Raw genomic sequence first — 24749 nt, 5'->3', positions numbered from 1 at the left:
TGCAGTAGAACAGACTCTTGTAGATCAAGAAATGTATAATTCAGAGAAACACTTGGTTTATTCTCTTTCTTACAGTAAAGGGGTCTAACATAAACTATGATATACAAATATTTTTTCTAAACTTTCAGTTAGTGAAGACCGAAAGCCTATTCGACTAGCCCAGGGGTCAGCAACCTTGGCTCTCCAGATGTTTTAGAACTAAATTTCCCATGATGCTTAGGTAGCTTAAAGACACTTAAACATCATGGGAAATGTGGTTCTAAAACATCTGGAGAGCCAAGGTTGCTGTCCCCTGGACTAGCCAATCAGTGCTCACTTTCAACAAACCTACCTGTTAGATATATTCTATTTCTGAATATGTGTTTCCAAATCTTTTTAATTAGTAGAAGCAGCAACTGTTTGTTGTGTTTGTTTATGTTACTTTATTTTCAGTTGCAGATTATTTTAAATAACAATCTGTGGTGTAAAATAAATATGACAATCAGTGGTGTTAGTGACAGGAGAGGGTAAGAGATAAAAAGTTACAGATGATCATCAAAGTTAATGAGATAAGTGAGAGGTCATTATGATTATGAGGGCAATAAGCTTGAAGACTGGTGACTAATGAAATCTCCTTCTTCTGATTCAGACCCAGATGGTTTATTCAGATGGTGGATCTAGTGATACAATAATCCTTGTTGATCTACAAGTACCCTTATCAGTCCCAAGTAAGGTAGGTCACGTGGACTACTAACAATTTAAGAGCTTTGTTAAACCGTTCCATTCCTTTTCTAAATCATATCTGTTGTTGTCTGCAGGGCTCCAGCCTCACTTGGAACATTTCTACATCATTTTTTGGAGATGAAGTTTACAACCCCTACGGAATACCGAAAGTAGTGAGTCCTTCTTTGTTTCCGGGATTGGAAAACTTTTAATTGGAAACACACAGCACATTACTTTACTTAACAACTGCCCTGAATCCCCAGTTCTGACCACCCCTCCTGTGCTGTGCTATAATGGCTCTGTGCCTAGGGCTATAGGAAGCAGACCAGGGCCGGACTGGGGCCCAAAAAAGGCCCGGGTATTTTACTCCCTCCGCTCACCATTTCTTGTTTAATTGTATACCAAACATGGCAAGTATAATACTTGTTTAAGTGACAAAAACATTAACATTTCCAACACCCTATAATCACTGTATTTTGTCGATTTGTGGGTATTGAAAAATAAAGTAAAATATGAAAAAACACAACAAAACCAAAATAAAGTGCTAGTTTTTAATGAAAAACACATTGGGCAAGATTACAAGTGGAGCGCTAAATTATTGCGCTTCCACAAATGGGCAAATAATTAACCACCTATTACAAGTGGCTGTTTACTGCTACCGCAAGCTCACAGTAGCAATTAGCGCTTATAGGGGTAGATTTACCAAGCAGCGGATGCCGCTTTCTACGCCCAAAGTTTCTGACTCACCAGAAACTTAAGTTAAAAAGCAGCAGTGGTAAAACCGCTGCTCCTTAACCTGTCCGCCACTACTGCGGTCATCCCGATCAGATACGATCAGGATGATTGACACCGATTGGCTGCTGGTGAGCAGGTTGTAGAATTGCACAAGCATTTCTCAGGAAATGCTTGTGCAATGTTAAATGCAGACAGCGTATAGCAGCATATACACACATTAACACATACATTTATATGTACAGCAGCATATACACATATTAACACATACATTTATATGTATAGCAGCATATACACATATTAACACATACATTTATACGTATAACAGCATATACACATATTAACACATACATTTATATGTATAGCAGCATATACACATATTAACGCATACCTTTATATGTATAGCAGCATATACACATATTAACACATACATTTATATGTATAGCAGCATATACACATATTAACACATACATTTATATGTACAGCAGCATATACACATATTAACACATACATTTATATGTATAGCAGCATATACATATATTAACACATACATTTATATGTATAGCAGCATATACACATATTAACACATACATTTATACGTATAACAGCATATACACATATTAACACATACATTTATATGTATAGCAGCATATACACATATTAACACATACATTTATATGTATAGCAGCATATACACATATTAACGCATACATTTATATGTATAGCAGCGTATACACATATTAACACATACATTTATATATATAGCAGCGTATACACATATTAACACATACATTTATATGTATAGCAGCGTATACACATATTAACACATACATTTATATGTATAGCAGCATATACACATATTAACGCATACATTTATATGTATAGCAGCATATACACATATTAACGCATACATTTATATGTATAGCAGCATATACACATATTAACACATACATTTATATGTATAGCACCATATACACATATTAACACATACATTTATATGTATAGCAGCATATACAAATATTAACACATACATTTATATGTATAGCAGCATATACACATATTAACACATACATTTATATGTATAGCAGCATATACACATATTAACACATAAATTTATATGTATAGCAGCATATACACACATTAACACATAATTTTATATGTATAGCAGCGTATACACATATTAACACATACATTTATATGTATAGCAGCATATACAAATATTAACACATACATTTATATGTATAGCAGCATATACACATATTAACACATACATTTATATGTATAGCAGCATATACACATATTAACGCATACATTTATATGTATAACAGCATATACACATATTAACGCATACATTTATATGTATAGCAGCATATACACATATTAACGCATACATTTATATGTATAGCAGCATATACACACATTAACACATACATTTATATGTAAAGCAGCATATACACATATTAACACATACATTTATATGTATAGCAGCATATACACATATTAACACATACAGTTATATGTATAGCAGCATATACACACATTAACACATACATTTATATGTATAGCAGCATATACACATATTAACACATACATTTATATGTATAGCAGCATATACAAATATTAACACATACATTTATATGTATAGCAGCATATACACATATTAACACATACATTTATATGTATAGCAGCATATACACATATTAACACATACATTTATATGTATAACAGCATATACATATATTAACACATACATTTATATGTATAGCAGCATATACAAATATTAACACATACATTTATATGTATAGCAGCATATACACATATTAACACATACATTTATATGTATAGCAGCATATACACATATTAACACATACATTTATATGTATAGCAGCATATACACATATTAACACATACATTTATATGTATAGCAGCATATACACATATTAACACATACATTTATATGTATAGCAGCATATACACATATTAACACATACATTTATATGTATAGCAGCATATACACATATTAACGCATACATTTATATGTATAACAGCATATACACATATTAACGCATACATTTATATGTATAGCAGCATATACACACATTAACACATACATTTACATATATAGCAGCGTATACACATATTAACACATACATTTATATGTATAGCAGCATATACACATATTAACACATACATTTATATGTATAGCAGCATATACACATATTAACGCATACATTTATATGTATAGCAGCATATACACATATTAACGCATACATTTATATGTATAGCAGCATATACACATATTAACGCATACATTTATATGTATAGCAGCATATACACATATTAACGCATACATTTATATGTATAGCAGCATATACACACATTAACACATACATTTATATGTATAGCAGCATATACACATATTAACACATACATTTATATGTATAGCAGCATATACACATATTAACACATATATTTATATGTATAGCAGCATATACACATATTAACACATACATTCATATGTATAGCAGCATATACACATATTAACACATACATTTATATGTATAGCAGCGTATACACATATTAACACATACATTTATATGTATAGCTGCATATACACATATTAACACATACATTTATATGTATAGCAGCGTATACACATATTAACACATACATTTATATGTATAGCAGCATATACACATATTAACACATACATTTATATATATAGCAGCATATACACATATTAACACATATATTTATATGTATAGCAGCATATACACATATTAACACATTCATTTATACGTATAACAGCATATACACATATTAACACATACATTTATACGTATAACAGCATATACACACATTAACACATACATTTATATGTATAGCAGCATATACACATATTAACACATACATTTATATGTATAGCAGCGTATACACATATTAACACATACATTTATATATATAGCAGCATATACACATATTAACACATACATTTATATGTATAGCAGCATATACACATATTAACACATACATTTATATGTATAGCAGCATATACACATATTAACACATACATTTATATGTATAGCAGCGTATACACACATTAACACATACATTTATATGTATAGCAGCGTATACACATATTAACACATACAGTTATATGTATAGCAGCATATACACATATTAACACATACAGTTATATGTATAGCAGCATATACACATATTAACACATACATTTATATGTATAGCAGCATATACACATATTAACACATACATTTATATGTATAGCAGCATATACACATATTAACACATACATTTATATGTATAGCAGCGTATACACACATTAACACATACATTTATATGTATAGCAGCGTATACACATATTAACACATACAGTTATATGTATAGCAGCATATACACATATTAACACATACAGTTATATGTATAGCAGCATATACACATATTAACACATACATTTATATGTATAGCAGCATATACACATATTAACACATACAGTTATATGTATAGCAGCATATACACATATTAACACACACATTTATATATATAGCAGCATATACACATATTCACACTTATATTTATATGTATAGCAGCATATACACATATTAACACATACATTTATATATATAGCAGCATATACACATATTCACACTTATATTTATATGTATAGTAGCATATACACACATTAACACATACAGTTATATGTATAGCAGCATATACACATATTAACACATACATTTATATGTATAGCAGCATATACACATATTAACACATACATTTATATGTATAACAGCATATACACATATTAACACATACATTTATATGTATAGCAGCATATACACATATTAACACATACATTTATATGTATAGCAGCATATACACATATTAACACATACATTTATATGTATAGCAGCATATACACATATTAACACATACATTTATATGTATAGCAGCATATACACATATTAACACATACATTTATATGTATAACAGCATATACACATATTAACACATACATTTATATGTATAACAGCATATACACATATTAACACATACAGTTATATGTATAGCAGCATATACACATATTAACACATACATTTATATGTATAGCAGCATATACACATATTAACACATACATTTATATGTATAGCTGCATATACACATATTAACACATACATTTATATGTATAGCAGCATATACACATATTAACACATACATTTATATGTATAGCAGCATATACACATATTAACACATACATTTATATGTATAGCAGCATATACACATATTAACACATACATTTATATGTATAGCTGCATATACACATATTAACACATACATTTATATGTATAGCTGCATATACACATATTAACACATACATTTATATATATATAGCAGCATATACACATATTAACACATACATTTATATGTATAGCAGCATATACACACATTAACACATACATTTATATATATATAGCAGCGTATACACATATTAACACATACATTTATATATATAGCGGCATATACACATATTAACACATACATTTATATGTATAGCTGCATATACACATATTAACACATACATTTATATATATAGCAGCATATACACATATTAACACATACATTTATATATATAGCAGCATATACACATATTAACACATACATTTATATGTATAGCTGCATATACACATATTAACACATACAGTTATATGTATAGCAGCATATACACACATTAACACATACATTTATATGTATAGCTGCATATACACATATTAACACATACATTTATATGTATAGCTGCATATACACATATTAACACATACATTTATATATATATAGCAGCATATACACATATTAACACATACATTTATATGTATAGCAGCATATACACACATTAACACATACATTTATATATATAGCAGCGTATACACATATTAACACATACATTTATATATATAGCGGCATATACACATATTAACACATACATTTATATGTATAGCTGCATATACACATATTAACACATACATTTATATATATAGCAGCATATACACATATTAACACATACATTTATATATATAGCAGCATATACACATATTAACACATACATTTATATGTATAGCAGCATATACACACATTAACACATACATTTATATATATAGCGGCATATACACATATTAACGCATACATTTATATGTATAGCAGCGTATACACATATTAACACATACATTTATATGTATAGCTGCATATACACATATTAACACATACATTTATATATATATAGCAGCATATACACATATTAACACATACATTTATATGTATAGCAGCATATACACATATTAACACATACATTTATATGTATAGCAGCATATACACATATTAACGCATACATTTATATATACAAATCTATTTGATTGCTGCCATCAGTGCGCGACTTATCCCTTTCTCTGGTGCTGTCTGTTTTTAAACTCTAACGATGTTATCAGCAACTTCAATGGAGCCATAAAGTGATGATGTAAGCGCCGCCGATAGAAGAAGCGTAGGAGGGAAACAAGAGGGGAACTTCTATGTAACAGTCAGAGCGTAAGCAGACACTATAGAAACAGTGCAGCTCGGCCATCCCCAGTAATCCCCTTACTGAAAGCTCTGATAGGAAATTAATAAATAGATAAAAAAAAGAGAGAAGAAACTTTTCCATACCCAGATTTGTGCTCTGCTTAATGGAAGCGCTTGGCATTTGAATATCCGCATAGAGCTACTGGCCTACAGTTTCTCAGTGTGTGGGGTAATAGTGTGCGGGGCTAAGGGAACCGACGGCACAACAGTCGCACCAATCAGGTCACAATAAATAAAAATTATGAGCAAACTAACGCCTAGATTTAGAGTTTGGCGTTAGCCGTCAAAACCAGCGTTAGAGGCTCCTAACGCTGGTTTTGGGCTACCGCTGGTATTTAGAGTCAGTCAGGAAAGGGTCTAACGCTCACTTTGCAGCCGCGACTTTTCCATACCGCAGATCCCCCTACGCCATTTGCGTATCCTATCTTTTCAATGGGATCTTTCTAACGCTGGTATTTAGAGTCTTGGCTGAAGTGATCATTAGACCCTCTACCGACAAAACTCCAGCCGCAGAAAAAAGTCAGGAGTTAAGAGCTTTCTGGGCTAACGTGGGTTCATAAAGCTCTTAACTACTGTGCTCAAAAGTACACTAACACCCATAAACTACCTATGTACCCCTAAACCGAGGTCCCACCACATCGCCGCCACTCTATTAAAAATTTTTAACCCCTAATCTGCCGACCGCACACCGCCGCCACCTACGTTATCCCTATGTACCCCTAATCTGCTGCCCCTAACACCGCCGACCCCTATATTATATTTATTAACCCCTAATCTGCCGCCCCCAACGTCGCCGCCTCCTACCTACAATTATTAACCCCGACCGGACCTCACCGCTACTCTAATAAATGTATTAACCCCTAAAGCTAAGTCTAACCCTAACACCCCCCTAAGTTAAATATAATTTAAATCTAACGAAATAAATTAACTCTTATTAAATAAATTATTCCTATTTAAAGCTAAATACTTACCTGTAAAATAAATCCTAATATAGCTACAATATAAATTATAATTATATTGTAGCTATTTTAGGATTTATATTTATTTTACAGGTAACTTTGTATTTATTTTAACCAGGTACAATAGCTATTAAATAGTTATTAACTATTTAGTAGTTACCTAGTTAAAATAATTACAAAATTACCTGTAAAATAAATCCTAACCTAAGTTACAATTAAACCTAACACTACACTATCAATAAATTAATTAAATAAAATACCTACAATTACCTACAATTAAACCTAACACTACACTATCAATAAATTAATTAAATACAATTCCTACAAATAACTACAATGAAATAAACTAACTAAAGTACAAAAAATAAAAAAAGAACTAAGTTACAAAAAATAAAAAAATATTTACAAACATTAGAAAAATATTACAATTTTAAACTAATTACACCTACTCTAAGCCCCCTAATAAAATAACAAAGACCCCCAAAATAAAAAAATGCCCTACCCTATTATAAAATAAAAATAGAAAAGCTCTTTTACCTTACCAGCCCTTAAAGGGACAGTAAACCTTAAAAATAATGTTATATAATTCTGCACATAGTGCAGAATTATATAACATTATTTAGGTGCTATAGCTATAAATGCGTTTTTTACCTTTTAATTTGTTAAAAATATGGCGCTTTTGCAGCTCGCTCCTGTGACAGCCAATCGGAATTCGAGGGACGCCATCTTGGATGACGTCCCTTAAAGGAACCTTCATTCTGTGTTAGGGCATTTTTTTATTTTGAGGGGCTTTGTTATTTTATTAGGGGGCTTAGAGTAGGTGTAATTAGCTTAAAATTGTTGTAATATTTTTCTAATGTTTGTAAATATTTTTTTATTTTTTGTAACTTAGTTCTTTTTTTATTTTTTGTACTTTAGTTAGTTTATTTAATTGTATTTATTTGTAGGTATTGTATTTAATTAATTTATTGATAGTGTAGTGTTAGGTTTAATTGTAACTTAGGTTAGGATTTATTTTACAGGTAATTTTGTAATAATTTTAACTAGGTAGCTATTAAATAGTTATTAACTATTTAATAGCTATTGTACCTGGTTAAAATAAATGCAAAGTTGCCTGTAAAATAAATATTATTCCTAAAATAGCTACAATATAATTATAATTTATATTGTAGCTATATTAGGATTTATTTTACAGGTAAGTATTTAGCTTTAAATAGGAATAATTTATTTAATAAGAGTTAATTTATTTCGTTAGATTTAAATTATATTTAACTTAGGGGGGTGTTAGGGTTAGGGTTAGACTTAGCTTTAGGGGTTAATACATTTATTAGAGTAGCGGTGAGGTCCGGTCGGCAGATTAGGGGTTAATACTTGAAGTTAGTTGTCAGCGAAGTTAGGGAGGGCAGATTAGGGGTTAATACTATTTATTATAGGGTTATTGAGGCGGGAGTGAGGCGGATTAGGGGTTAATACATTTATTATATTAGCGGTGAGGTCCGGTCGGCAGATTAGGGGTTAATTATTGTAGGTAGCTGGCGGCGACGTTGTGGGGGGCAGATTAGGGGTTAATAAATATAATATAGGGGTCGGCGGTGTTAGGGGCAGCAGATAAGGGGTACATAGGTATAATGTAGGTTGCGGCGGTGTACGGAGAGGCAGATTAGGGGTTAAAAAAATATGCAGGTGTCAGCGATAGCGGGGGCGGCATATTAGGGGTTAATAAGTGTAAGGTTAGGGGTGTTTAGACTCGGGGTACATGTTAGAATGTTAGGTGCAGACTTAGGAAGTGTTTCCCCATAGGAAACAATGGGGCTGCGTTAGGAGCTGAACGCGGCTTTTTTGCAGGTGTTAGGGTTTTTTTCAGCTCAAACAGCCCCATTGTTTTCTATGGGGAAATCGTGCACGAGCACGTTTTTGAAACTGGCCGCGTCCGTAAGCACCGCTGGTATTGAGAGTTGCAGTGGCGGTAAATTATGCTCTGCGCTCCTTTTTTGGAGCCTAATGCAGCCCTTCTGTGAACTCTAAATACCAGCGGTATTTAAAAGGTGCGGGGGAAAAAAATCCAAGGTTAGCTATGCGGGTCGTTACCGACAAAACTCTAAATCTAGCCGTAAGAACCATGCTGAAGCAATCTGGTGGGCGGGGCTAAGGGAACCGGCAGCGCACCAGGCATTTGCTGGTATGCTCTATGTTTAGTCTGAGCCTGAATCAGAGATGAGGTATAATGTGCCTGAGATTTATTTTCTGTGTTCCTTATTGTCTCACGTTTAGGTGCAGGATCCCTCACTGAGCAGCCCTCACAATCTCCTGCACTGTAGAGTTGGAGACCTAACAACAAAACATGGAAACATGACTGTAGGACAAACGTATCTGGTGACAGACACCAACCTCCCCTTAGCTGGTGACTTTACAGGTAATGTGACCATAGTCATATGATAAAGGGCCTCTCACAAAACTCTCCAGCAAGATTAAAGTGACGGTATCATGCTTATAATATATATATGAAAGAGCACTAATAATTATACATCTAAAAACACTTTGTACATGAAAGAAAAGATTAAGGTAAATCTCTATATGTTGATTATGTAGCTAAAAGAATTTGCATGTTTATGTATGACCAGTCCTTAAGGACTGATTGCTCACAGGCTGAGAAGCAGAACTCCTGCTATGGGTAAACAGTGACTCATCTCACAAGCGTTAAAACAATACATAAGTAAACGTTTTCAGAAGGAAAAAAAACTCAATTTTAAAATTCCCTCTTTTAGAAGCACTTAAGAAAAAATATTTTAATGTCCCTTTAAGAAGAAAGGCCAATTGTAGATTAAAGGGATATGAAATCCAAACATTTTCTTTCGTGATTCAGACAGAAAATACAATTTTAAACAACTTTCTAATTTACTTCAAAGAATGGATATTTAATCTCCAACAACATAAACATTTTGTTCACTGTAAGAGCAATCAAATTGTGGAACTCATTACCTAAGGAGGTAGTAAATTCCAATACCTCATATACATTTAAAAATGGTTTAGATACATTGCTGACTACAAACAGAATTCAGGGATATGATTGCTTGTGTTAAATGGGTGACCTGTTTTTAATTGGATTAATTTAGGTATTTTAAGATTTGTATTGTTGAACTCGAAGAACTTCTGTCTTTTCTCACCCTCATCTACTAAGTTACTATGCCTTACCTTTACATGAGAGGTCATACCTTCATATGAGAGGTCATACCTTCCTATAAGAGTTTATGCCTTTACATAAGAGGCCATACCTTCATATGAGATGTTATATCGTCACATGAGAGGCCATACCTTCACATGACAGGTCATACCTTCACATGAGAGGCCATACCTTCATATGAGAAGTTATACCGTCACATGAGAGGCCATACCTTCATATGAGATGTTATATCGTCACATGAGAGGCCATACCTTCACATGACAGGTCATACCTTCACATGAGAGGCCATACTGTCATTTGAGATGGTATACCTTCACATGAGAGGCAATACCTTCATATGAGAGGCCATACCTTCACCCAAGAGGCCATTTTCTTGTGGACTTGATCTGACAGTGCGGATCAGGTCCGCAAGACCTCGCTGAATGCGAAGAGCAATACGCTCTCCGTATTCAGCATTGCACCAGCAGCTCACAAGAGCTGCTGGTGCAACGCCGCCCCCTGCTGACTCGCAGCCAATCGGCCGCCAGCAGGGAGGTGTCAATCAACCCGATCGTATTCAATCGGGTTGAATTGCAGCGATTCCTGTCCGCCTGCTCAGAGCAGGTGGACAGGGTTATGGAGCAGCGGTCTTTAGACCACTGCTTCATAACTGCTGTTTCTGGCGAGTCTGAAGACTCGCCAGAAACACGGGCCATGATTGATAGGCCCCCATATCTTCAAATGAGAGGCCCTAACATAAAATGACAGGTCATACCTTCACATCAGAAGCCATACTTTCACAAAAAAGATCATACTTTCACAAGAGAAACCATACCTTTACATTAGAGGCCATACATTTATATGAGAGGTTATACATTCACATAAGAGGCCAAACCTTCATTTGAGAGGCTATACCTTCATATGAGAAGTTATACCATCACATAACAAGCCAAACCTTCATATGAAAGGTTATATCATCAGATGAGGGGTCATACCTTCATATGAGAGGTTATACCATCACTTTAGAGGACATAATTCATATGAGAGGTTATACCATCACCTGAGAGGACATACCTTCATATGAGAGGTTATACTGTCACATGAGAAGACTTACCTTCATATGAGAGGTTATACTGTTGCATGAGAAGCTGTATCTTCATATTAGAGATTATAGCATAAGATGAGGGGTCATACCTTCATATGAGAGGTTATACCATTACATCAGAGGTCATACCTTCATATGAGAGGTTACACCATCACATGAGGGGCCATATCTTTATATGAGATGTTACACCATCACATGAGAGGACATACCTTCATATGAGAGGTTATACCGTAACATGAAAGGCCATACCTTCACATGAGAGGTTATACTGTCACATAAGAAGCCATACTTTCATATGAGAGGTTATACCATCACATGAGAGGACATACCTCCATATAGGAGGTCATATTATCAGATGAGGGGTCATACCTTCATATGAGAGGTTATATCAGCACATTAGGGGTCATACCTTCATATGAGAAGTTATACCATCACTTTAGAGGACATAACTTCATATGAGAGGTTATACCATCACATGAGAGGCCATACCTTCATATGAGAGGTTATACCATCACATGAGAGGACATACCTCCATATGAGAGGTTATATCATCAGATGAGAGGCCATACCTTCATATGAGAGGTTATACTATCACTTTAGAGGACATACCTTCATAGGAGAGGTTATACTGTCACATGAGAGGACATACCTTCATATGAGAGGTTATACTGTTATATGAGAGGCTGTACCTTCATGTGAGAGGTTATACCATCAGATGAGGGGTCATACCTTCATATGACAGGTTATACCATTACATCAGAGGCCATACCTTCATATGAGAGGTCATACCTTTATATGAGAGAATACACCATCACATGAGGGGCCATATCTTCATATGAGAGGTTATACCATCACATGAGAAGACATACCTCCATATGGGAGGTTATATCATCAGATGAGGGGTCATACCTTCATATGAGAGGTTTTACCAGCACATTAGGGATCATACCTTCATATGAGAAGTTATACCATCACTTTAGAGGACATAACATCATATGAGAGGTTATACCATCACATGAGAGGAATACCTTCATATGAGAGGTTATACAGTCACATGAGAGGACATACCTTCATATGAGAGGTTATATCATCAGATGAGGGGTCATACCTTTGTATGAGAGGTTTTACCAGCACATGGTACTGTAACAATTGGTGGCAAGCGACGGGAGCAACTACACAAGCCATTAACCTCAGTAAGAGGGGGATTATTACAATACTGACTAAGATGGAAGGAGTACCAGGGACCGAAGGAACCAATGGGCCCAGCATATCAGACAGAACCCCCGAAGAAGCAAGCTTTGATCAGGCGGTTAAAATAAGACTGGCACATTATGGCCCCAACCCATCTGCGGAAATTATCGACCAGGTCATAGCAGCTGTGGAGGCCAACCTACTTCGCCAAAGCGGCGCTGCAGCAGCCCAAGTCACAGCAACCCGAGTGGAAAAGGGAAAAGTAAATTTTGCAGCTTTTAAAAACGTCCTGGAAACAGAAGGAGAGATTGATGGGTACCTTGCGGATTTTGAGAGGCAATGTGCACTACACAAGGTACCCGCAGAGGACTGGGTCACGATATTATCCGGAAAATTATCCGGCCGGGCCAGAGAGGCTTTTCGGGCCATTCAAGATTAGGAAGTCTGGAATTATAATACTGTAAAAGAGGCTCTGCTCTCCAGGTATGCGGTTACACCGGAGGCATACCGGAGGCGGTTCAGAGACACTGTTAAATTAGCTGGAGATTCCTACCTTGAGTGGGCATGTAAGGTGCACCGCACAGCAGCTCACTGGATAGCGGGGTGCCAAGCCGTATCTGGGGAAGAGGTGCTGCAGCTATTCCTGTTGGAACATTGCTTCGACAAGTTACCCGCAGGAGTTCGAGAGTGGGTTCGGGACCGTAAACCCTCCACCCTGCATGAAGCGGCTCGCTTGGCAGATGAGTATACGGATGCCCGCAAACTGGACACTGCTACCACTAAGGCCCCTGCCAGAGTGTAGTACAGATCCACCAGTCACCCCAGCAGCTGCCAGTTACCAACCCCCGGCGCACCGCTATACCCCACGGCCTCCAGCCACGAACTATCCTCAGAGAGCCCGGTTCAATTTGCGGGGCTACTCACAACCTATTCAGTGCTTTGGATGTAAGCAACTAGGGCACAAAAGACCAGAGTGTCCCCTAAACGCAGCGAACCAAGCGCAGTCCTGGAGAAGACCCGCCGGCGAAATCCCACGTAATCCTCAGCCTGCGGCCCACTATGTAGAGGCGCAAGAATGCTGGGGCATCCTACATGAAGCAGACCTTGTGCAAGCTACCCACCGGAATAACCGGCAACTGGTTAAAGTGAATGGGAAGGAGGTCAGTGGTCTACGGGATACTGGTGCTACCATGACCTTGCATCAAAAGAACTTGGTGTCTGAGAAACAGCACACTGGAGACACTGTGGCTGTGAGGGTAGCAGGGGGCGCTGCGTTCCACCTACCTGTTGCCAGGGTACATTTGGATTGGGGAGTGGGCGCTAGACCTGTGAATGTGGGGGTCATGAAGGATTTACCAGCTGATGTTCTCCTTGGAAATAACTTGGCCCCCCTTGTTTCTGCCTACGCTCCTATGGGTCCCGCCGATGTTAACCCTGTGACTACCCATGCCCAGATCCGTGCAGCAGAGACTGACCCACCTGCTGCTAAGCCCCAGGACGCTGAGCTCAGTAAATCTCTATCCGCTATTGATACGTGGAAGTCCCGTTACAATGCGCTGATGAAGGAGAAGAGTCAAGTAGAGGATGAAATGGTCACGTTAAATAATCATGTAACAGTGCTAGCGGGAGAGAAGAGGAGTGCAGAGGAAAAAGCACATTTAGAAAGGGAATCTCTGCTAGACAAGCTGCACCGACAGACAGAAAACACCAGCTTGAGAGTGGAACATGAAACCTTAAAGACAAACTTAGTGACACTGGAGGAAAAGCTGACGCTGGCTCATAGTGAGGTGCAGCAACTCAAGGGCACCCTATGTCAGTATGAAGGGATTGTGGATACCTATAAAGAGCAGGTACAAAAAACTCGTAAAGAAGCTGATGAGATTTTGAAGGACTGTTTAGCCCTAGTCTGGGCACTGAAGAAGTTGAACCCTTATTTTTACGGGCAGGAATTCTCTCTCATAACGGGAATACAGATGGATTGTCCCAGCAAACTGACATGCCTATCACCTCCTAGTCCGGTCATCCCCAGGTTGACCCGCCAAAGGGTCAAGCCGGGTCTGACGGAGTGTTCCACAAGGGGGGAGCTATGTGACAGACCCTTCTGTCAGGACTGAAAGAGTTAACGCTGTTCAGCTTTAAGAAGCTATTTTCTAAAAGACAGGTTTGCTGGCATCAGCTCTAATTAAGTTTAGTGATAAACATTCCCATTGTCTAATCACCTCCAGAGTCAGACTTCTAGTTGATAAGATGGACTGCATTGTTTTCTTGTGTTTAAATTGTTATCAGCAAGTAAGGTAATTCTATTGTATCATGTCAAAGGGCATTTTCCCCTCTATCTAATGTACAACATTCTTTCAACCCCCCATCTGGGGTCAGACCTGTATAAATACTAGGCATATAGCCTTTAATAAATGACATTCTGTTTTAAACCTGAAATGTGGAGCCTGGTCTCATGTTTGAGGGGGGAACTGATTGGGGTTGTGAATTGCTGATTCCCTATTCAGGACATTGTTCATCTGGTATTAACCCTTTGTATCTTGTTGGTACCGTAACACTATCACTTGAGAGGGCATAACTTCATATGAGAGGTTATACCATCACATGAGAGGACATAACTTCATATGAGAGGTTATACCATCACATGAGAGGACATAACTCCATATGAGAGGTTATACGGTCACATGAGAGGACATACCTTCATATGAGAGGTTATACCATCACATGAGAGGATATACCTTCATATGAGAAGTTATAGCATCAAACCAGAGGCCATACCTTTATATGATAGGTTATACCGTTACATGAGAGGACATATCTTTATTTAAAAGGATATAGCATCACATGAGAGGACATATCTTTATTTAAAAGGATATAGCATCACATGAGAGGACATACCTTCATATGAGAGGTTTTCTGTCACATGAGAGGAACATACCCCCCAACTGTCCCGATTTTCATGGGACAGTCCCGATTTTAGGGGTCTGTCCCAGGTTGCTAGCCATCTGTCCCACATTGCCCCATGCATTAAAATTATTATTATTTTTTTATTTTTTTAAATTCTATTGGGCACAAACTCAGAAGCAGCTGGCTTTTCTTTCCCAGGGTTATATACCTGTTATATTCCTTGTGGAAACATTATGGTGTGTGGGTTAAGCAGGAGTAGGAAGGCTGTAAACCCTCTGACCTCAGATAATGATGACCACTAACCCCTGGTAGTGATGACGTCTACCCCTGGTGATAATACTAGCATGCCTTCAATTTTATACGATAAGCAGTGCTAACACTAGGGTAACGAACAGTGGTAGCCTCAGACTTCCAGCTAGTGTGCTTGCAGATACCCATATATGATGTAGTGTGTGTGTCTATCTGTATCTATAAGTGTGTATGTGTGTGAATCTGCATGTATAAGTGTAAGCTGTGTGGTGTGCGTATCTGTATGTATAAGTGTGTTTGTGTGTGTGTATCTACATGTATAAGTGTATGCTATGCAGTGTGTGTGTATCTACGTGTATAAGTGTATGCTATGTAGTGTGTGTCTGCATGTATAAATGTAAGCTATGAAGTGTGTGTATCTGCATGTGTAAGTGTATACTATGTAGTGTGTGTGTATCTGCATGTATAAGTGTAAGCTATGTAGTGTGTGTGCGTGTGTATCTGCATGTATAAGTGTATGCTATGTAGTGTGTGTGTATCTGCATGTATAAGTGTAAGCTATGTAGTGTGTGTGCGTGTGTATCTGCATGTATAAGTGTATGCTATGTAGTGCGTGTGCGTGTGTATCTGCATGTATAAGTGTATGCTATGTAGTGTGTGTGTGTGTGTATCTGCATGTGCAAGTGTATACTATGTAGTGTGTGCGTGTGTATCTGCATGTATAAGTGTGTATCTGCATGTATAAGTGTGTATCTGCATGTATAAGTGTGTACTATGTAGTGTGTGCGTGTGTATCTGCATGTATAAGTGTGTATCTGCATGTATAAGTGTGTATCTGCATGTATAAGTGTATACTATGTAGTGTGTGCGTGTGTATCTGCATGTATAAGTGAGTATCTGCATGTATAAGTGTTTATCTGCATGTATAAGTGTGTATCTGCATGTATAAGTGTATACTATGTAGTGTGTGTGTGTGTATATCTGCATGTATAAGTGTGTATCTGCATGTATAAGTGTATACTATGTAGTGTGTGCGTGTGTATCTGCATGTATAAGTGTCTATCTGCATGTATAAGTGTGTATCTGCATGTATAAGTGTATACTATGTAGTGTGTGCGTGTGTATCTGCATGTATAAGTGTCTATCTGCATGTATAAGTGTGTATCTGCATGTATAAGTGTGTATCTGCATGTATAAGTGTATACTATAAAGTGTGTGTGTGTGTATCTGCATGTATAAGTGTGTATCTGCATGTATAAGTGTGTACTATGTAGTGTGTGCGTATGTATCTGCATGTATAAGTGTGTATTTGCATGTATACCTGTAAGTGTATACTATGTAGTGTGTGCGTGTGTATCTGCATGTATAAGTGTGTATCTGCATGTATAAGTGTATGCTATGTAGTGTGTGTGCGTGTGTATCTGCATGTATAAGTGTATGCTATGTAGTGTGTGTGTGTGTGTATCTGCATGTGCAAGTGTATACTATGTAGTGTGTGCGTGTGTATCTGCATGTATAAGTGTGTATCTGCATGTATAAGTGTGTATCTGCATGTATAAGTGTGTACTATGTAGTGTGTGCGTGTGTATCTGCATGTATAAGTGTGTATCTGCATGTATAAGTGTGTATCTGCATGTATAAGTGTATACTATGTAGTGTGTGCGTGTGTATCTGCATGTATAAGAGAGTATCTGCATGTATAAGTGTTTATCTGCATGTATAAGTGTGTATCTGCATGTATAAGTGTATACTATGTAGTGTGTGTGTATATCTGCATGTATAAGTGTGTATCTGCATGTATAAGTGTATACTATGTAGTGTGTGCGTGTGTATCTGCATGTATAAGTGTCTATCTGCATGTATAAGTGTGTATCTGCATGTATAAGTGTATACTATGTAGTATGTGCGTGTGTATCTGCATGTATAAGTGTCTATCTGCATGTATAAGTGTGTATCTGCATGTATAAGTGTGTATCTGCATGTATAAGTGTATACTATAAAGTGTGTGTGTGTGTATCTGCATGTATAAGTGTGTATCTGCATGTATAAGTGTATACTATAAAGTGTGTGTGTGTGTATCTGCATGTATAAGTGTGTATCTGCATGTATAAGTGTGTATCTGCATGTATAAGTGTGTACTATGTAGTGTGTGCGTATGTATCTGCATGTATAAGTGTGTATCTGCATGTATACCTGTAAGTGTATACTATGTAGTGTGTGCGTGTGTATCTGCATGTATAAGTGTGTATCTGCATGTATAAGTGTATACTATGTAGTGTGTGCGTGTGTATCTGCATGTATAAGTGTCTATCTGCATGTATAAGTGTGTATCTGCATGTATAAGTGTATACTATGTAGTGTGTGCGTGTGTATCTGCATGTATAAGTGTCTATCTGCATGTATAAGTGTGTATCTGCATGTATAAGTGTGTATCTGCATGTATAAGTGTATACTATAAAGTGTGTGTGTGTGTATCTGCATGTATAAGTGTGTATCTGCATGTATAAGTGTGTACTATGTAGTGTGTGCGTATGTATCTGCATGTATAAGTGTGTATTTGCATGTATACCTGTAAGTGTATACTATGTAGTGTGTGCGTGTGTATCTGCATGTATAAGTGTGTATCTGCATGTATAAGTGTATGCTATGTAGTGTGTGTGCGTGTGTATCTGCATGTATAAGTGTATGCTATGTAGTGTGTGTGTGTGTGTATCTGCATGTGCAAGTGTATACTATGTAGTGTGTGCGTGTGTATCTGCATGTATAAGTGTGTATCTGCATGTATAAGTGTGTATCTGCATGTATAAGTGTGTACTATGTAGTGTGTGCGTGTGTATCTGCATGTATAAGTGTGTATCTGCATGTATAAGTGTGTATCTGCATGTATAAGTGTATACTATGTAGTGTGTGCGTGTGTATCTGCATGTATAAGAGAGTATCTGCATGTATAAGTGTTTATCTGCATGTATAAGTGTGTATCTGCATGTATAAGTGTATACTATGTAGTGTGTGTGTATATCTGCATGTATAAGTGTGTATCTGCATGTATAAGTGTATACTATGTAGTGTGTGCGTGTGTATCTGCATGTATAAGTGTCTATCTGCATGTATAAGTGTGTATCTGCATGTATAAGTGTATACTATGTAGTATGTGCGTGTGTATCTGCATGTATAAGTGTCTATCTGCATGTATAAGTGTGTATCTGCATGTATAAGTGTGTATCTGCATGTATAAGTGTATACTATAAAGTGTGTGTGTGTGTATCTGCATGTATAAGTGTGTATCTGCATGTATAAGTGTATACTATAAAGTGTGTGTGTGTGTATCTGCATGTATAAGTGTGTATCTGCATGTATAAGTGTGTATCTGCATGTATAAGTGTGTACTATGTAGTGTGTGCGTATGTATCTGCATGTATAAGTGTGTATCTGCATGTATACCTGTAAGTGTATACTATGTAGTGTGTGCGTGTGTATCTGCATGTATAAGTGTGTATCTGCATGTATAAGTGTATACTATGTAGTGTGTGCATGTGTATCTGCATGTATACGTGTGTATCTGCATGTATAAGTGTGTATCTGCATGTATAAGTGTGTATCTGCATGTATAAGTGTGTATCTGCATGTATAAGTGTGCATCTGCATGTATAAGTGTGTATCTGCATGTATAAGTGTGTACTATGTAGTGTGTGCGTGTGTATCTGCATGTATAAGTGTATACTATATAGTGCGTGTGTGTGTGTATCTGCATGTATAAGTGTGTATCTGCATGTAGTGTGTGCGTGTGTATCTGCATGTATAAGTGTGTATCTGCATGTATAAGTGTGTATCTGCATGTATAAGTGTATACTATGTAGTGTGTGCGTGTGTATATGCATGTATAAGTGTATGCTATGTAGTGCGTGTGTATCTGCATGTATAAGTGTATGCTATGTAGTGTGTGTGTGTATCTGCATGTATAAGTGTATGCTATGTAGTGTGTGTGTGTATCTGCATGTGCAAGTGTATACTATGTAGTGTGTGCGTGTGTATCTGCATGTGCAAGTGTATACTATGTAGTGTGTGCGTGTGTATCTGCATGTATAAGTGTGTATCTGCATGTATAAGTGTGTATCTGCATGTATAAGTGTATACTATGTAGTGTGTGTGTGTATCTGCATGTGCAAGTGTATACTATGTAGTGTGTGCGTGTGTATCTGCATGTATAAGTGTGTATCTGCATGTATAAGTGTGTATCTGCATGTATAAGTGTGTATCTGCATGTATAAGTATATGCTATGTAGTGTGTGTGTGTGTGTATCTGCATGTATAAGTGTGTATCTGTGTGTATAAGTGTGTATCTGCATGTATAAGTGTGTATCTGCATGTATAGGTGTATGCTATGTAGTATGTGTGTGTATCTGCATGTATAAGTGTGTGCTATGTAGTGTGTGTGTATCTGCATGTATAAGTGTATGCTATGTAGTGTGTGTGTATCTGCATGTATAAGTGTATGCTATGTAGTGTGTGTATCTGCATGGGTAAGTGTATGTTATGTAGTGTGTGTGTATCTGCATGTATAAGTGTATGTTATGTAGTGTGTGTGTATATGCATGTATAAGTGTATGTTATGTAGTGTGTGTGTATATGCATGTATAAGTGTATGCTATGTAGTGTGTGTATCTGCATGTATAAGTGTATGCTATGTAGTGTGTGTGTATCTGCATGTATAAGTGTATACTATGTAGTGTGTGTGTATCTGCATGTATAAGTGTATGTTATGTAGCGTGTGTGTATCTGCATGTATAAGTGTATGTTATGTAGTGTGTGTGTATCTGCATGTATAAGTGTATGTTATGTAGTGTGTGTGTGTATCTGCATGCATAAGTGTATGCTATGTAGTGTGTGTGTGTTTCTGCATGTATAAGTGTATGCTATGTAGTGTGTGTGTGTATCTGCATGTATAAGTGTATGCTATGTAGTGTGTGTGTGTATCTGCATGTATAAGTGTATGCTATGTAGTGTGTGTGTGTATCTGCATGTATAAGTGTATGCTATGTAGTGTGTGTGTGTATCTGCATGTGCAAGTGTATACTATGTAGTGTGTGCGTGTGTATCTGCATGTGCAAGTGTATACTATGTAGTGTGTGCGTGTGTATCTGCATATATAAGTGTGTATCTGCATGTATAAGTGTGTATCTGCATGTATAAGTGTATACTATGTAGTGTGTGTGTGTATCTGCATGTGCAAGTGTATACTATGTAGTGTGTGCGTGTGTATCTGCATGTATAAGTGTGTATCTGCATGTATAAGTGTGTATCTGCATGTATAAGTGTGTATCTGCATGTATAAGTATATGCTATGTAGTGTGTGTGTGTGTGTGTATCTGCATGTATAAGTGTGTATCTGCGTGTATAAGTGTGTATCTGCATGTATAAGTGTGTATCTGCATGTATAAGTGTGTATCTGCATGTATAGGTGTATGCTATGTAGTGTGTGTGTATCTGCATGTATAAGTGTATGTTATGTAGTGTGTGTGTATCTGCATGTATAAGTGTATGTTATGTAGTGTGTGTGTATCTGCATGTGTAAGTGTATGCTATGTAATGTGTGTGTGTGTGTCTGCATGTATAAGTGTATGTTATGTAGTGTGTGTGTGTATCTGCATGCATAAGTGTATGCTATGTAGTGTGTGTGTATCTGCATGTATAAGTGAATACTATGTAGTGTGTGTGTATCTGCATGCATAAGTGTATGTTATGTAGTGTGTGTGTATCTGCATGTATAAGTGTATGTTATGTAGTGTGTGTGTATCTGCATGTATAAGTGTATGCTATGTAGTGTGTGTGTATCTGCATGTATAAGTGTATGCTATGTAGTGTGTGTGTATCTGCATGTATAAGTGTATGCTATGTAGTGTGTGTATCTGCATGTGTAAATGTATGTTATGTAGTGAGTGTGTATCTGCATGTATAAGTGTATGTTATGTAGTTTGTGTGTATATGCATGTATAAGTGTATGTTATGTAGTGTGTGTGTATATGCATGTATAAGTGTATGCTATGTAGTGTGTGTGTATCTGCATGTATAAGTTTATGCTATGTAGTGTGTGTGTATCTGCATGTGTAAGTGTATGCTATGTAGTGTGTATGTATCTGCATGTATAAGTGTATGCTGCATGTATAAGTGTATGCTATGTAGTGTGTGTGTATCTGCATGTGTAAGTGTATGCTATGTAGTGTGTATGTATCTGCATGTATAAGTGTATGCTATGTAGTGTGTGTGTATCTGCATGTATAAGTGTATGTTATGTAGTGTGTGTGTATCTGCATGTATAAGTGTAAGCTATGTAGTGTGTGTGTATCTGCATGCATAAGTGTATGTTATGTAGTGTGTGTGTATCTGCATATATAAGTGTATGTTATGTAGTGTGTGTGTATCTGCATGTATAAGTGTATGTTATGTAGTGTGTGTTTATATGCATGTATAAGTGTATGTTATGTAGTGTGTGTGTATCTGCATGTGTAAGTGTATGCTATGTAGTGTGTGTATCTGCATGTATAAGTGTATGCTATGTAGTGTGTGTGTATCTGTATGTATAAATGTAAGCTATGTAGTGCGTGTGTATCTGCATGTATAAGTGTATGCTATGTAGTGTGTGTGTATCTGCATGTATAAGTGTATGCTATGTAGTGTGTGTGTATCTGCATGTATAAGTGTATGCTTTGTAGTGTGTGTGTATCTGCATGTATAAGTGTATGCTATGTAGTGTGTGTGTATCTGCATGTATAAGTGTATGCTATGTAGTGTGTGTGTGTGGCAAACCTAGCCACTTCTGTACTATAACATAAGAAAGGTTGTCTATAGGCTGTATATTGTGCTATGTAGATGTGACAGACCCTTCTGTCAGCACTGAAAGAGTTAACTGTGTTCAGCTATTGTGCACTGTCATTAATGTTATTGATACACAGTCCATTGTTTAATCAACCTCAGAGAGCAGACCCTAGATGATAAGGAAAGACAAGTGTGTGTCTGTGTTTAAATTGTTATCAGCTTGAGCAAGGTATTCTATTGTATCATGTAAAAGGGCGTGTTCCCTCCATTCAATGTACAACATTCTTTCAACCCCCCTTCTGGGGGGGTCAGACCTGCATAAATACTGGGCATATGAGCCTTAATAAAATTCATTCTGTTTTAAAACCTGAAAACTGGCTGGGTTGTGAATTGCTGATTCCCTATGCAGGACATTGTTCCCTGGTGTTAACCCTTGGTATCCGGTTGGTACCGTTACAATTGGTGGCAAGCGACGGAATGAACCTTATCGCCCAGAAGAGCAACTACACAAGCCAGTAACCTCAGGAAGAGGGGGATTACTACAATACTGACTAAGATGGAAGGAGTACCAGGGACCGAAGTGAATGGAGATGGATTATTCTAAGCTAAAGAGACAAACGTAAAAGGAACTGCTAGAAGCCAGGGGAAAGATAGGCAGCAGCAAACCCAAGGCTATATTAATTGCTGAGCTGATGGAGGGAGACAGAGCTCGCAGCGCTACGCCTCCAGCAGCCATGGAGGAGACCCTATACCAGAGGGAAATGAGGACCAGGCTGGAATTTTTACCCCAACCTGTACCACGGGATATGCTATCCGTGGTAATGGCAGATGTGCAGGAGGACGTGATGGCACACAGTCCGCGGAATGCATCCTCCCGAGCAGAATCCATTTTGGACGCACTCAGCAACCCAGTAAGACCCAAAATCCCATACCATGCATTTAAAATGTTTTGTGAGGAGAAGGATGAGATTGATGGGTATTTACAGGATTTTGAGAGACTGTGCGAGTTACATGATTTGGAGCAGTTCGTATGGGTGCCGGTGCTAGCAGGCAAGCTAGCCGGTAGGGCAGCGGAAGCGTATCGCGCTGTACCCAGGGAGGACAGCAAGGATTACGCTAAAGTGAAGAGAGCGATCTTGGAAAGATATGCCATTACCTCAGAGGCATACCGGCGCAAGTTTAGAGGCCTGCGCAAGCCAGAAAGAGATTCCCATGCAGAGTGGGCCCACAAGCTGGATCAAGCATCTCAGGGGTGGATACAGGCCAGCCAAGCTACCACCATGGAAGAATTGCGACAACTGATGCTGTT

At 37.0% G+C, this 24749-nt stretch overlaps 1 protein-coding gene across 2 annotated transcripts in view; it reads left to right on the top strand.

Annotated features, from left to right (window-relative positions):
* LOC128642499 (uncharacterized) overlaps positions 1-24749 on the top strand; it is a 198950-nt gene that overhangs the window by 2747 nt on the left and 171454 nt on the right. For both annotated transcript variants that reach the window (XM_053695277.1, XM_053695278.1), the window contains exons 3-5: positions 629-712; positions 798-875; positions 10290-10431. In XM_053695277.1, the coding sequence (XP_053551252.1) occupies positions 629-712; positions 798-875; positions 10290-10431 (304 nt within the window). The remainder of the gene's footprint in view (positions 1-628; positions 713-797; positions 876-10289; positions 10432-24749) is intronic.

Source organism: Bombina bombina, chromosome 11 (assembly GCF_027579735.1).
Source record: "Bombina bombina isolate aBomBom1 chromosome 11, aBomBom1.pri, whole genome shotgun sequence".
NCBI lineage: Eukaryota > Metazoa > Chordata > Amphibia > Anura > Bombinatoridae > Bombina > Bombina bombina.
This window is presented reverse-complemented; position numbering and strand designations above follow the sequence as displayed.